Source organism: Sinocyclocheilus anshuiensis, unplaced genomic scaffold, assembly GCF_001515605.1.
Source record: "Sinocyclocheilus anshuiensis isolate Anshui unplaced genomic scaffold, SAMN03320099.WGS_v1.1 scaffold1148, whole genome shotgun sequence".
Lineage (NCBI taxonomy): Eukaryota > Metazoa > Chordata > Actinopteri > Cypriniformes > Cyprinidae > Sinocyclocheilus > Sinocyclocheilus anshuiensis.
Window position 1 is genome coordinate 820189 of NW_015548259.1, and position 14435 is coordinate 834623.

The following is a 14435-nucleotide window of genomic DNA, read 5'->3' on the forward strand; positions in this document are numbered from 1 at the left end:
AGTGTCACATGATCCTTCAGAAATCATTCTAATATGCTGTTTTATTATCAGTGCTGGAAACTGTTGTGCTGCTTAATATTTTTTTCGAACCTATGATACTTTTTTTCAGGATTCTTTGATGAATAAAAAGTTAAAAAGAAGAGCATTTATTTAAAATAGAAATCTTTTCTTACATTATACACTACCGTTCAAATGTTTGGGGTCAGTTCATTTTTATTCTTTCTTTTTTTGAAAGAAATTAAAACTATTTTTCAGCAAGGATGTGTTAAATTAATAAGAAGTGATAGCAAAGATTTATATTGTTAGAAAAGATTTACATTTTGAATAAAGGCTGTTCTTTTTAACTTTTTATCCATCAAAGAACCCTGAAAAAAGTATCAGTTTCCAAAAAAATATTTGGCAGCCCAACTGTTGCCAACATTGATAATTATAATAATAAATATATTTTAAAGGATATTAAAATAGAAAGCATTATTTTATATTGTTATAACATTTTGCAAAATTGCTGTTTTTTTTCTGTATTTTTGATCAAATAAATGCAGCCTTGATGAGCATAAGAGACTTCTTTAAAAAAACATTACAAGTCTTACTGATCCCAAACTTTTGAGCGGTAGTGTATATATTTACAAAATATTTATGTGTGTGTGTATGTATATATATTTATATTATATGTAAATATAAATATATACTACATATATTTCTTAAATATATACATGTATGTGTGTATATTTATATACAGTACACACGTATATTATGTTCAACTTTTATTTTGGATGCGTTTAATCGATTTGACGGCACTAATTTGTTTATTTGACTAAATCAAGAAAAAAAAAGTATTCCTGCACAGGTGGACTTTTATTTTGAAAATTGCTAGTGGAGTGTTTTACATATGTAAACAAACTTTTATTTTGGATGCTATTAATCACGATTAATCAATTTGACAGCACTATTTTATAATAATAATCAATAATAATAACTATTCTTGTTATATAAAAATTTTTTTTTGTGTATATTTTATGTAACATTGAATTACCTTTATTGAACAGTGTATATATCTTGATATATGAATATGGTAATTTAATATGACACTCGGTACAATGGTATTGCCATTGATATCATAGTACCATCACAATAGTTTTATGTCAGGGAAATCACTTTATTATCTTCACATGCAATTTGAGCATGAGTCTTTGACATTTTGGTCTGCATCTGCTGTTTTGCAGACCACATGGATGGCCGGGAGCTGCTGCCACTTTCTCCTCGGGCTTTGAACCAGGATCAAAACCCTCAGGTCAGCCCCTTGACCCCAGAGCAGGGCTTTGGTGGAGAGAAGGGCCGGCGCAGCCCAGCTGATTACAGGGCCCTGTGGAAGAAAGCCATCCACCAACAGATTTTGCTCATCCGCATGGAGAAAGAGAATCAGCGCCTGGAGGGTTAGTGTTTCTACTCATATTCCCCTCTCTTATAATTTAACCTTCCTTTCATTTTAAATTTGCATTTCATTTGGGATGACTATATTCCCATTTTTCTGAAGGCATACAATAGGTTTGTGTTAGAAACGGATCCAAATTTAAGTTGATACTCACTGATAATCTTGCTGTGTTGTTTCGATAACAAAAGACATGAAATCCAATGACATTTGGTGTCTTGGACATCAAACCTGCCAAAACGCATCTAGACATAGCTATTTTGAGTATGTAAATAATACTAAAATCACACTGGAGATTCTTCAAAGCATCTACTTTTGTGCTGCATAAAAGAAAGTCAGTCATGTTTGGAATGACATGAGGGTGGGTAAATAATGACCAAAATTTAATTTTTTAGGTGAACTATCCCTTTAAATAGTTCCTGTAGCTCAAACATGGCACTAACACCAGTGTCATGGGTTTGATTCCCAGGGAATGCATATATTAAGTTATAAAATGATATAAAATTTTAATCTTGAATCAATCTAATTCACTGTATAAATGTGTCTGTCAATTGCGTAAAAACCTAGAGCAGTAATTCAGCGTTTATGGGACATTATGGAGTCACAGAAGAGGGAGTGTTTCCTCCCGTCACTCTGATTAGACTGTTGTTTTTGCCCTGGCCTTATTTTTAGAGGGGCAAGTGCCACTGCCTCTATTTTACATTCTGGGGCAAAGTTAATTATAGTTTGGAATGTCTGGATGATGTTCACGTTCTTTAAGAGTGCACTTTCAGTTCTGTTACCTCTAGGCTACATAATTAGCCTTAGTCTTTCAAAAAATAGTTAGTCTTTCAAAAAATATCAGTCATTCAGTCTCTTTAACACATTATGTGTTATTGTGTATTACTTAAACTTTGCTTTGGAGGAGCAAAGCTTTGTGAAATATTGCCCTCTGTTGGCCAAACTGCATCACACATGAGACTCAAGTCACTTTTTCTACCTTTTTTTCCTTTTTGGTGTTTTCTGTCTGTTTTTGTGTACTCTTGGATGGGACGAACTGAATAAACATGTCTGAGTAGAAGGTAAGAATATACGGCAATGGCATTGACGTCTCGCCAGAATGGGCTGCACTTCAAGCAGTTGTTGGCATGATATCATTGTTTGGCTACAATGTAGTATACAAACCAGCATGAGGCAGATAGCTACATGTTCTCAAGTGCAGATAATCAATAACAGATGTCTTGTAGGATATCATTTTCTCCTTTTGAGTCCATTAGTTGCAGAGTTGCATCAATTCTGGAGTCTAACAGAGTGTCTTTCTCTTCTCTTCTGTGCAAAGATGCTCATGTATGCTTTTAACTTGGATAGTGAAAAATGTGTTGTGATGCTTTGTTAAGGTTATTTTAAAAGGCTGTGCCATATCTTAATCCACTCTGAACCTTGTCTAAAGTTGCTATGGAAACTTATGGTGCATGTAACCCAGAATATTCCTCGATCAGAAGCGTGCTACTGTTTATTTGCAGTGATGCATGCTTGCCTGTGAGGCTTCCAGTGTACATGCATTGCTATAAAGGCACTTTTTATTTGTTTTTACAAACAGAAACTAACAAAATTATTGCTTGCATGACATTGAATACTTGTTAGTGGTTCTCAACAGATTTTGCTTGTAGACCCAGATTTGACACAATACCAAAACTGCAAATAAATAAAACGTTCTCAAAATAATGTGATGAATAACATATTTTTAATATGAATTTATTTAGGAACATATTTTGAGAATATATATTTTAATATGTTTTTAAAATAATGTGATGAATGTCATTTTATTATGAATCGTATTAATTAATTTTAATTAAAAGATATGAATGAATTTTAATTACAATTTAAATTGCATTTAGCATTGTTTTTCCCTTCTGTCTACATTTTGGGTCACACCTCATGATGCCCTTTCATTTTGACACTCAGAATGCTTTTAGATCCGAAGTAATATATAATAACAATACGTTAATATGTCAATTGTTCTGTTGAATGCTAAACCTGACTATCAGTTTTCTCATCTTGCAGCCAGCCGTGATGAATTGCACATTCGGAAAATGAAGCTGGACTACCAAGAAGTGTGTCAGTGCTCAAAAGAGGTGCAGGCCCTGTGGGACAGGAAGTTGAGCAGTCCCTGCCGCACTAAAGTGCAGTGGGACAAAGAAGAGATCCACGGTGCTGTCTGTCAAGGTATAAGCTGTTTAATCTTTATACTTCCATCAATAAAACCCTAAGATTTTGGTCTACATCAGCTTTTGTTTCTAACTACCGTTAAAAAATTTGGGGTTAGTAAGATTTTGAAAGAAGTCTCTTATGCTCCCCAAAGCAAACAGTAATAATGTGAATTACTATTACAATTTAAAATAGCCGTTTTCTATTTTAATATATTTTAAATATATAATTTATTCTTGTGTTGGCAGCTGAATTTGAATAAGTCATTACTCTACTCTTCAGTGTCACATGATGCTTCAGAAATCATTTTAATAATGCTGATATGGTGCTCAAAAAACACTTATTATTATTATCATTGTTGAAAACAGTTGTTTGGCTTAATGTTTTTGTGGAAAGAATACATTTGAAGGATACTTTGATGAATGGATAGTTCAAAAGAACAGCATTTATTTGTAATACAAAATTTTTGTAATGTTGTAAAAATCTTTCTTTTAAAAATCAGTTTTTAGCAATTTAATGTGTAATAAATTAGCTATTTAAACATATTAATATCTTTAAAAGAAACTTTCTGACCCCAAACGTTTCAATAGTGTGAACATATTTATAGAAATACATACTTTTACATGTGAAATAGTTTTGTTATTGTATATTCTTAATAACCCTTAGAGTTTGCTCACGTTGTTTGTTTGCATGCCTGTGCTCTGTAGGTGTCCCCAAAAGTCGGCGAGGTGAAGTGTGGCTCCTGCTCTCCCAGCAGTATCGTTTGCATCACCGTCTGCCGCAGAGGCAGCAGCCCCCTGAAACGCCTTATCAGGATCTCCTCAAACAGCTCACAGCACAGCAACACGCCATCCTGGTCGACCTTGGTCTGTATCTAACCAAAGCACTTATGGTTTATGCTGCTAATTCACATTTTTGACCCAGTACATTACTGAAGTGATGTCCCCCATCCTTTCCAGGCCGGACATTCCCAACACACCAGTATTTCAGCACTCAGCTGGGAGCTGGACAGCTGTCTCTGTACAATCTTCTAAAGGCCTACTCCCTGCTGGACACGGAGGTGGGCTACTGCCAGGGGATCAGTTTTGTGGCCGGTTTGCTGCTGTTGCATATGAGCGAGGAACAGGCTTTCGACACTCTCAAGTTCCTCATGTACGACCTAGGCATTCGCCGGCAGTACCGTCCCGACATGATCTCTCTGCAGGTGCGCTGTGTGTGTAAGAGTATCAGTTTTCACTAGTTCATGTTTTTCTTTCAGAACCGGTATGTTTGCTTATTTAAATTATGCCTATTGTCAAATGAAGCAGGACTGGTTTTTGTAACAATTAATGGAATGAGCGTGTATCTCAATTAGTTGAACTGAGTGTTAGATAAGTACTTTCTTATTTCATCAAAAACTAGATTATTAACGTGACTGAATAAATGAAATGAATGGTACTTTTGACACATTAGTTTAATATTATGCACATTGCAGTAAACATAGTGGCTTAAAAAGCTTGGATTGGCATATTTGGCTAGCTAAATACTACTCGGGTTTTCTTGGTAACACCTCTTTTATCAGACATTTTCATTTATAATATAAATGAATAACAAATATGGCAAAGAATAGGTTATTTTTAAAGTGTCATTGGTAACTGAAACATTAGGTGTCAGTGTAACAACTAGCCACTGTTGAAGTTGCCAGCGAAACAGAAATGTTGAAATTTGTTTTTTTTTTTAAATTGTGTACATTTTAGTCATCATAGTGGCTAAAAAAGCTTGGATCACCATGTTTAGATCACATGACCAGCCAAATACTACTCATAATGCATCTTTTATGGGACACTTTAATTTATAAAGTTAATAATAAATATGGTCGTTAATAGGGTAACAGTGTCCTTGTTAACTAAAATGTTTTTGCTCAATGCTGCATCCACACCACTAGGTGTCAGTCTAACTTTCAAAGCAGCTGTTTTATTGCCTGGCAAAACAAATTAAAATTTAAGAAAAAAAAAAATATATATTTTTTTAAATTTTGTGCTGTACTTTTAGTGAATGTAAATTCCACATAACATTTTTGTTGTAAGGACAAGAACAGCGAGTATTTTTAATACACTTGACTTAAACACACATTTGGTCAAGCGGTATTCAAACAGCCGTCGCCACTGTACACTGTTTCCTCCTCAGCTGTTAGTGGTTATTCATCATCAGATGTGCCAATGTTTAATCCCATGAGAGAAACACTGTCTCAGCCAGTCGCATTTGAGCCTGTTCAAAGTTCACTCCTCTAAGTGTGAGGACTTTTTCTTCTTATTCTCTCTTTGTAGATCCAGATGTACCAGCTCTCCCGACTGTTGCACGACTATCACCGTAACCTGTACACTCACCTGGAGGAGCACGAGATCTGTCCCAGCCTGTATGCCGCGCCCTGGTTTCTCACTCTCTTCGCCTCTCAGTTCCAGCTTGGCTTTGTTGCCCGTATATTTGGTATATTTCACTTCCTTTCTAATTAACTTACGCAGACCTGAATGAATGTATGCGATGGGGTTCGGGTGAACCTGAGGATAGTGGTGAAATGATCTTGTGTTAAAATGTGTGTATTTCACACATAAGTCAAGTATTGTAGCCAATGCATAGCCTTTGACCCATGACATGGTTTTTCTTTCAGAACCGGTATGTTTGCTTATTTAAATTATGCCTATTGTCAAATGAAGCAGGACTGGTTTTTGTAACAATTAATGGAATGAGCGTGTATCTCAATTAGTTGAACTGAGTGTTAGATAAGTACTTTCTTATTTCATCAAAAACTAGATTATTAACGTGACTGAATAAATGAAATGAATGGTACTTTTGACACATTAGTTTAATATTATGCACATTGCAGTAAACATAGTGGCTTAAAAAGCTTGGATTGGCATATTTGGCTAGCTAAATACTACTCGGGTTTTCTTGGTAACACCTCTTTTATCAGACATTTTCATTTATAATATAAATGAATAACAAATATGGCAAAGAATAGGTTATTTTTAAAGTGTCATTGGTAACTGAAACATTAGGTGTCAGTGTAACAACTAGCCACTGTTGAAGTTGCCAGCGAAACAGAAATGTTGAAATTTGTTTTTTTTTTTAAATTGTGTACATTTTAGTCATCATAGTGGCTAAAAAAGCTTGGATCACCATGTTTAGATCACATGACCAGCCAAATACTACTCATAATGCATCTTTTATGGGACACTTTAATTTATAAAGTTAATAATAAATATGGTCGTTAATAGGGTAACAGTGTCCTTGTTAACTAAAATGTTTTTGCTCAATGCTGCATCCACACCACTAGGTGTCAGTCTAACTTTCAAAGCAGCTGTTTTATTGCCTGGCAAAACAAATTAAAATTTAAGAAAAAAAAAAATATATATTTTTTTAAATTTTGTGCTGTACTTTTAGTGAATGTAAATTCCACATAACATTTTTGTTGTAAGGACAAGAACAGCGAGTATTTTTAATACACTTGACTTAAACACACATTTGGTCAAGCGGTATTCAAACAGCCGTCGCCACTGTACACTGTTTCCTCCTCAGCTGTTAGTGGTTATTCATCATCAGATGTGCCAATGTTTAATCCCATGAGAGAAACACTGTCTCAGCCAGTCGCATTTGAGCCTGTTCAAAGTTCACTCCTCTAAGTGTGAGGACTTTTTCTTCTTATTCTCTCTTTGTAGATCCAGATGTACCAGCTCTCCCGACTGTTGCACGACTATCACCGTAACCTGTACACTCACCTGGAGGAGCACGAGATCTGTCCCAGCCTGTATGCCGCGCCCTGGTTTCTCACTCTCTTCGCCTCTCAGTTCCAGCTTGGCTTTGTTGCCCGTATATTTGGTATATTTCACTTCCTTTCTAATTAACTTACGCAGACCTGAATGAATGTATGCGATGGGGTTCGGGTGAACCTGAGGATAGTGGTGAAATGATCTTGTGTTAAAATGTGTGTATTTCACACATAAGTCAAGTATTGTAGCCAATGCATAGCCTTTGACCCATGACATGACTTATGCATGTATGTGTGCTGTATGTCAGACCTCCTGTTTGTCCAAGGCACGGAGGTGATTTTTAAGGTGGCCCTGTGTTTGCTAAGCAGCCACGAGGGAGAGATACTGGAGTGTGACGGCTTTGAAAGTATTGTAGACTACCTTAAATCCACCATCCCCACCCTCACTCACAGCCAGATGGAAGAGACAATCACCAAGGTACATTTAAAATGGAATAAACTTTCCTGATGCATGTCTGGGGGTTTTTTGTTTAAAGATTTATTTCATTTTTTTAATTATCAAGATATAATTTTACTATAAAATGTATGTGAATGTATAAGGAAAAGTACGTTTTTGATCCTGTCACCCTTAGTGTTTCACCTTTTTTTTTTTTTTTTTGGCTTCGCTAGTTTTAAATATTTGGTCTACTGTTTGACCAAAAAATTTTTTTTAGATATTCAAATATTCCATACAATCTATCAGTATATAAGTAATATCAGCCATAGTGTTATTTAGTATTATTTATAAACTATTATAATATTTCTGAATATTTTAGCATTTTTATATTTTTAATTTTCATTTTAGTTGTAGTACTTCAGCTTATTTACATTTACATATGAACGTTTCAATTTTTCATTTACATGAATTTACAGTTTCGGTTGTTCATCTAATATTTATGTTAGATGTATTTTTCAGCTTTATTTCAGTTACTGAAAACTATTTTCAATAGTTTTAGTTTTAGTTATCAATAGCAACACTGACAGCTATGATTTTTAATATCTCTTCCTTGACTTAAACTAAAAATAGCCATTTTCATTTTGAGATGTAGACTGGATGCTATTCTGTAAAGTAAGCTTATGGTAAAAAGAGATTGTGTGACAACAGTGTAGCATACTACTTTTTGAAACCTTTTTTGTTGCATACTGAATACTGTTTCACATATTATTTTTTAATAGTAGGCAGAACACAGTGTTGCATGTAAAGAATGTAGTACACTAGAATGCACTCTATTTAACCACTAGGTGGTGCAGGTTGCTTTTCAAAAATAAAAAGACTGTTTTGTCGATGAACTAGAACAAGATGACAAGAAGAAAATTTGGGAACACATATTCACTATTAATTAACAGTTTTCCCTAAATAAACTCCTAAATTGCTGCTTATTGATGGTATGCAAGGTAGTCGTTTAGGTATTGGGTAGGGTTAAGGGATCTAGAATATGCTCATGCAGAATAAGGCGTTAATATGTGCTTTATAAGTACTAATAAACAGCAAATATGCTCGTAAAATGCATGCTAATAAGCAACTAGTTAATAGTGAATAGTGTTTCCAAATGTAAAGTGTTTCTTACCGAAAATTCATTGATTAATAATAATAATAATTTATGCATTTAGCAGACGCTTTTATCCAAAACGACTTACAGTGCATTCAGGCTATACATTTTTTATCAGTATCACTATTGATTAGAATTTTTATTTTCGTTTTTGTTTGTTTATATTTGGATATACTTTGTTATGGTATCAATATGAAATGTCGTTTGCAGGCAACTGAGATGGATATCTCCAAGCAGCTGCATGCGTATGAAGTGGAGTACCACGTCCTGCAGGATGAGCTGTCAGATGCTCCTCCACCATCAGAGGACTCTGATAGGCTTGATAAACTGGAGAAAGCCAATGCCCAGCTCAAGAAACAGAACATGGACTTACTAGAGGAACTGCAGGTAGATATATTACAATCAAAAATAGCACAAGTAGTGGTTTGAAAAGCAGCAAAGTGTTTTGTGCCGTCATTGGCAGTGTGGGGCAGCACAGTACAAAAGCCAAACAGCCTGAAACCTAAGATCTTTACAGATACACTTCTCAGTTTACTACCCAAAGAATATTAAAATGGTATTTTGGTTCAGTGTCTTACATTTCAAATTAAAGTAATGGAAATTCAATTGATAATAGCTTTTTGATTTACCATCCGCTAGTTTTTATGGATGTGGGAGAATGAATTATCCTTGAAACGCCATTAGTCTAAACATGTAACGTCATAACATGCTCAACTTGTTGCTAAAAACAAGCTGTTCCTAGAAACATGATATAAAGGAGAGTGAAGATATTTGGCTCCCTTAGCAAATTTTCCAGATTAACGTAATAGTATTTGGATGCAAAACTGACAATTATTAATACTATTAGTTGAGCCATTGGCACAGCTTATATTTATATATATATATATATATATATATATATATATATATATATATAGAATGATTTCTGAAGGATCATGTGACACTGAAGACTGGAGTAATGATGCTGAAAATTCAGCTTTGGCATCACAGGAATAAATTACATTTTAAAATATATTCAAATAGAAAACCATAATTTTAAATTGTAATAATATTTCTAAATATTACTGTTTTTACTGTTTTTTTTTAATCAAATAAATGCAGTCTTGGTAAGACTTATTCAAATATTTTACTAACCCCAAACTACCTCAACAGTAGTGTATATGACAAAAATTTGGGCATAGTTTCTTCACAAGATTCCTTTATCAATTCTTTTGTTTGGCTTTATTAACAGGCGGCTCGTTTGAAGATTCAGACATTGGAGGGCAGCATGGAGAGCTTCCTGTCACGCGAGAGCAAGATGAAGCACCTGATCCGTTCTCTGGAACAGGAGAAAGCTTCCTACCAAAAGACCATTGAGCGCATGCATAGCAGTTTACCTTCGGATACCATGGCTGAAGTGGAGATGACCCAACTCAAGTCCAGCACCAACAGGAAAGCCAAAGAAACTGCCTGCAAAAAGCCTTGAATCAGCATCCTGCTGACTGATGCTTCATTATAGGTACATCAGTAGAGAGTTAGTGTGTTTCTCCTCTTTTGTGTTCCCATCATGCTTCACCTTTGATGGCATAATTGAGAGACATGGGAACGTTTGAAGCCTTGCAGCCTCACAGACAAAACTTGAAACAATACAAAAGTGTCTTCCCAAAGAGTACGAGGCGTGTTGCATTAATGTGCACATGTGATTTTATGCTCACTGTGAAGGTTTTTTTTGACCTGGCACTCCAAACCAGGTTGTTTGGAGGAAACCAAATATTTACCATGTCGACCTTTTGCTTAAAGTGCTTCACCTAAAGTGCAGGCAGGAAGTGAAACCATCTGCTGCTGGATGATTTCCTCTGCAACTTGCAAACACTCCTGCTGTCCAGACTTCCCAGTTTGAGCTTATGGACTTCAAGCGAATCACTGTCTGAAGACATGAAGAATAACTTGTCTTCAAAACATCATCTTCGATATTGCACAGTATTCTGTGTGCATTGAAGATGTGTGCCTGAAAAACGTTGTGTTGCATACTATGCCGTAAAAATGTGTGTGTGCAATCTTTCAAATGCAGTGTATAATGGTCGCCCGGGCATGAAAAAACAAATCCCACAATCCTTTGGGGATTTTACCATTGTTTTGGTTTCTTTTCAAATGATCACTTGTTTTTTGTGTCGCACCAACCGTACTTGACACCTGCACAAATATTTTTGTAGTGTATAAGAGTGCAGGGGTCTTAGCTTGTTTGAAATATTCCTTTGTGCCGTGGAGAGCGGCTCACAAAAGAGTCTGATGTGATGAGAATCTGTCAGAATTTATATAGATATCAAATGCTTTATCAAATGCTAAAGCATTATATTTCATCCATTTTTGTCAGAAATTTGTATTACAGGTTTTATTTGACATTAGTTAATTTTGGCCTAGGCATATGAGCCTAATGCAACAAAACCGACAGATGAGACATTGGTTTAAAGCACCTGTTCAGCTTGATGGTGGCCAAATATGATTGTACATATGTCATAAGAGAAATGACACTGTATTGGTCACCCATCTAACCACATGAATGTAAATTTAAAGCAGGAATATCTACTTGAACACTCATTTTTGTTTTTCTCTTTTTTTCAAATGGTCTGTCTTGACTAAACCGATCAGAACTTGCCTCGTTTTGACCGTTTAATAAATGAATAATTGTAGTAAGATAATAAAACTCTAATGGAAGTGTTGGTAAATGTAATCAAGAGTAATCTTCTGCTGTTCTATGTTTGTGTGAACATAATATGGCAAAAAGTGACATTAAGAAGAGTTAGTGCTGGGCTGGTGGGGGTTACCAGTGTTGGAATAATTTGTCTGATCAATTTTCTTGTTTTTTGGATCATTTTCTTTATCTTTTTTTCAGAAATACATTTCTGTGACATTGCAAATCGAAAAGACTTGCATATCTTTGGAGAGAGTGAAAACATATGCACGTTTAATAAAGGGCTGCAAATATATCACCTGTTCAGAGGAGGTACATTCTAGCAATACTCCTGCACCAAAGTGTGAAGGACAGAGGAGAATGGATTCATTGAGCAAGAACAAGGTCACATTGTCCAACTTTTCAGTATTTCTCAATGCTATAATAAAATAGGATGTCTTCATACAAAAAAAGACATAGAGCAAATGGTCTGATGGTGCGTTTGATACATCAGTCATTCTTTATCATACTTTGTTCAGTGTGCCAAAACTGGTTGATCATTACGTCACGTTTTCATTGTCACGTGCCGCTGTTACTTCTCAGTAACTCCAAGTTATTGGAGTTGGACTACATTTATTTTAGATGCACTTTTGTTTGAAATTAATCTTTGGTCATCATTGAAAGTGTGTGTGTGCAGTGTGCTGACAATGTCTTGATTGTTTCTTTTGATTTTGGCTGAGTTGTCAGTCCTCCATAATCTATTAAAATCAACTTTTTGTACCTCAATTTCTGTTTATTATTATTAGTTGTTATTCTTGCCGAGGTTAGAATTCTGTAAATGAAGGAAGGACACAAGCCAAGAGGCTTTTGACTGGGGCCAGTAAGCAAACGCCTAGCAACCACCCAGAACACTTAGCAACCACATTGCAATGTGCAATCATAGCAACACAATGACAAACACAATGCACATTTTTGTATTTTTTTATGCAACTAAACTCAATATAAACTTGAATAATTATGTATGGTGATCAAATTCTGCCATAGTTATTTCTAGTGTTTTACGTGAAGGTTTATTTGCAATATTATGGGATGCATGGACATCTGCCAATAACACTGCAAAATATCAGTCATAGAACATCATACACAGTTTACACCATCTAACAGCTGAGAAAAATGATAAAGTGACATTTTAAGTGGGCTTTAAATGTTGTTTTTATTTTAAAAAATGTTCAAAATCTGTTTGCATTTCCAGGTTTACATTAGATATTGTTTCCCAGATGTGTTCAACATTTGAATTAATAGGAAGTTCTATGCCAGTGCATCTTGCATTACGGTTTGAGGCTCAAATAATGTGTACAATGGCAAGAGCACCAGAATCCCTGTAAGACCTGAAAATGATGACATACTTGAGCCATTTTGCATTATTTTCTTCACTGTCTGGTAAACAGAGCCTCCTATAAACCGTGCTTGAATTTGAAATTAAGCCCTATGGCGTTGTTCCCTTTACCGGCGGCTGCTAAACAGCAGGTCTGAGACTCCAGTCATGGAGAGCTGGCTGTGCTTCTCCTTTATCTCAAGGCCAGTATTGGTTTGTAACACCACACCAATTTTGTGATGTAAATTTCATGCTTTTATAATGTTGCCATTGCAAACATGTAGCCTGCAGCCTGCAGATGTTTTTGGTTTAGTGAAGTCAATAGGACCGCACATTTCATTGATTGCTCTCTGAGGTGATGTTTGAAAGTCAGTGGTGAATTAAAAGGTTGTCGTTATGTGCCGTTGTTATTAATACATATTCAGAGGAGAAATAAGGAAGTTTTGCCTGTTAGTAGGGTATGGGAGAGCAAGAATAATTGTAACGCTAACGCACAATAATGTAATAAATACTCTTAGTTGCTGTATCAGGTACACTTTATGCACAATTTAGCCCTCAATTTCCTCCTAAACGAATGAACAGTTTTATTTACATTAAACATGGATATTTAAAAAAATTAATTTGAGTGAGTTATGCACAGTAAAAAAAAAACTTTTGATTTTAGGGTCATGTAATTTAATTTACATTAAATCATTTAAAATCAAGTCACACATTTTTTTGAACACTTATTTCTCCTTCAGAATTTGCTTGTTTTTTTTTTGCCCTGTTTTAATAGTGATATTTAAAAAAAACATTAAAATACAGATTTAAAACTATTTTTGTATTTTAAGTATATAATTCAACAATATGAACAATGACAGTGATATTCTTCGAACTGGATCGTCTTTGGAGAGTTTAAATTATGTGTTTTTCTCATTAAATTGTCTTGCTGTGCATACATATAGTAATAATCTGAAGATATATTTGTTTTGTATTGACAAACATTATTATGCACACATAAAATGTATTTATATTATAGAGCTTTTTCATTTACTGTTACATTTATCACATACAGTACCACTGTTACTAATATATATAAAAATATAAAATCTGCCCTTGTGTGTTTCTAGTTTAATTTAATCTGATATGTTGAACAAACAGGGCTATTTATTAAAATAATAATTCATTATTACAAGTTTTACAAGTATTTATAAAAGGACAGTGCAAAAACGTACTCGGTTACTAATGTAACCTCGGTTCCCTGAGATACGGGAACGAGTACTGCGTCTTGCTTAAGACGCATATAGGAAAAAGCCTTTTTTCTCCTGAAGAGAGCTAACAGGTGAACAATATCAGAGAACTTGGGCGCGGCACGGCCAAAAGCTCTCTGTCATGTCTGTTTACGCTGCGCGTGCCATTTCAAGCGGAAAGGATCCTGGCCTGTAAGGCCGGGACTTCCAGGTTATAAAACATCGCAAATG

At 35.0% G+C, this 14435-nt stretch overlaps 1 protein-coding gene across 4 annotated transcripts in view; it reads left to right on the forward strand.

The window, feature by feature from the left end:
- LOC107655530 (TBC1 domain family member 4-like) overlaps positions 1-12449 on the forward strand; it is a 38814-nt gene extending 26365 nt beyond the window's left edge. For 2 of the 4 annotated variants that reach the window (XM_016443053.1, XM_016443054.1), the window contains exons 12-19: positions 1224-1433; positions 3473-3634; positions 4324-4482; positions 4576-4820; positions 5923-6082; positions 7670-7839; positions 9161-9337; positions 10182-12448. In XM_016443053.1, the coding sequence (XP_016298539.1) occupies positions 1224-1433; positions 3473-3634; positions 4324-4482; positions 4576-4820; positions 5923-6082; positions 7670-7839; positions 9161-9337; positions 10182-10415 (1517 nt within the window). In that variant the 3' untranslated portion in view covers positions 10416-12448. Of the gene's footprint in view, positions 1-1223; positions 1434-2487; positions 2491-3472; positions 3635-4323; positions 4483-4575; positions 4821-5922; positions 6083-7669; positions 7840-9160; positions 9338-10181 lie in introns of all 4 variants that reach the window. The other 2 variants (XM_016443051.1, XM_016443052.1) reach the window with 2 other exon arrangements.
- The last annotated feature ends 1986 nt before the right edge of the window (positions 12450-14435 follow it).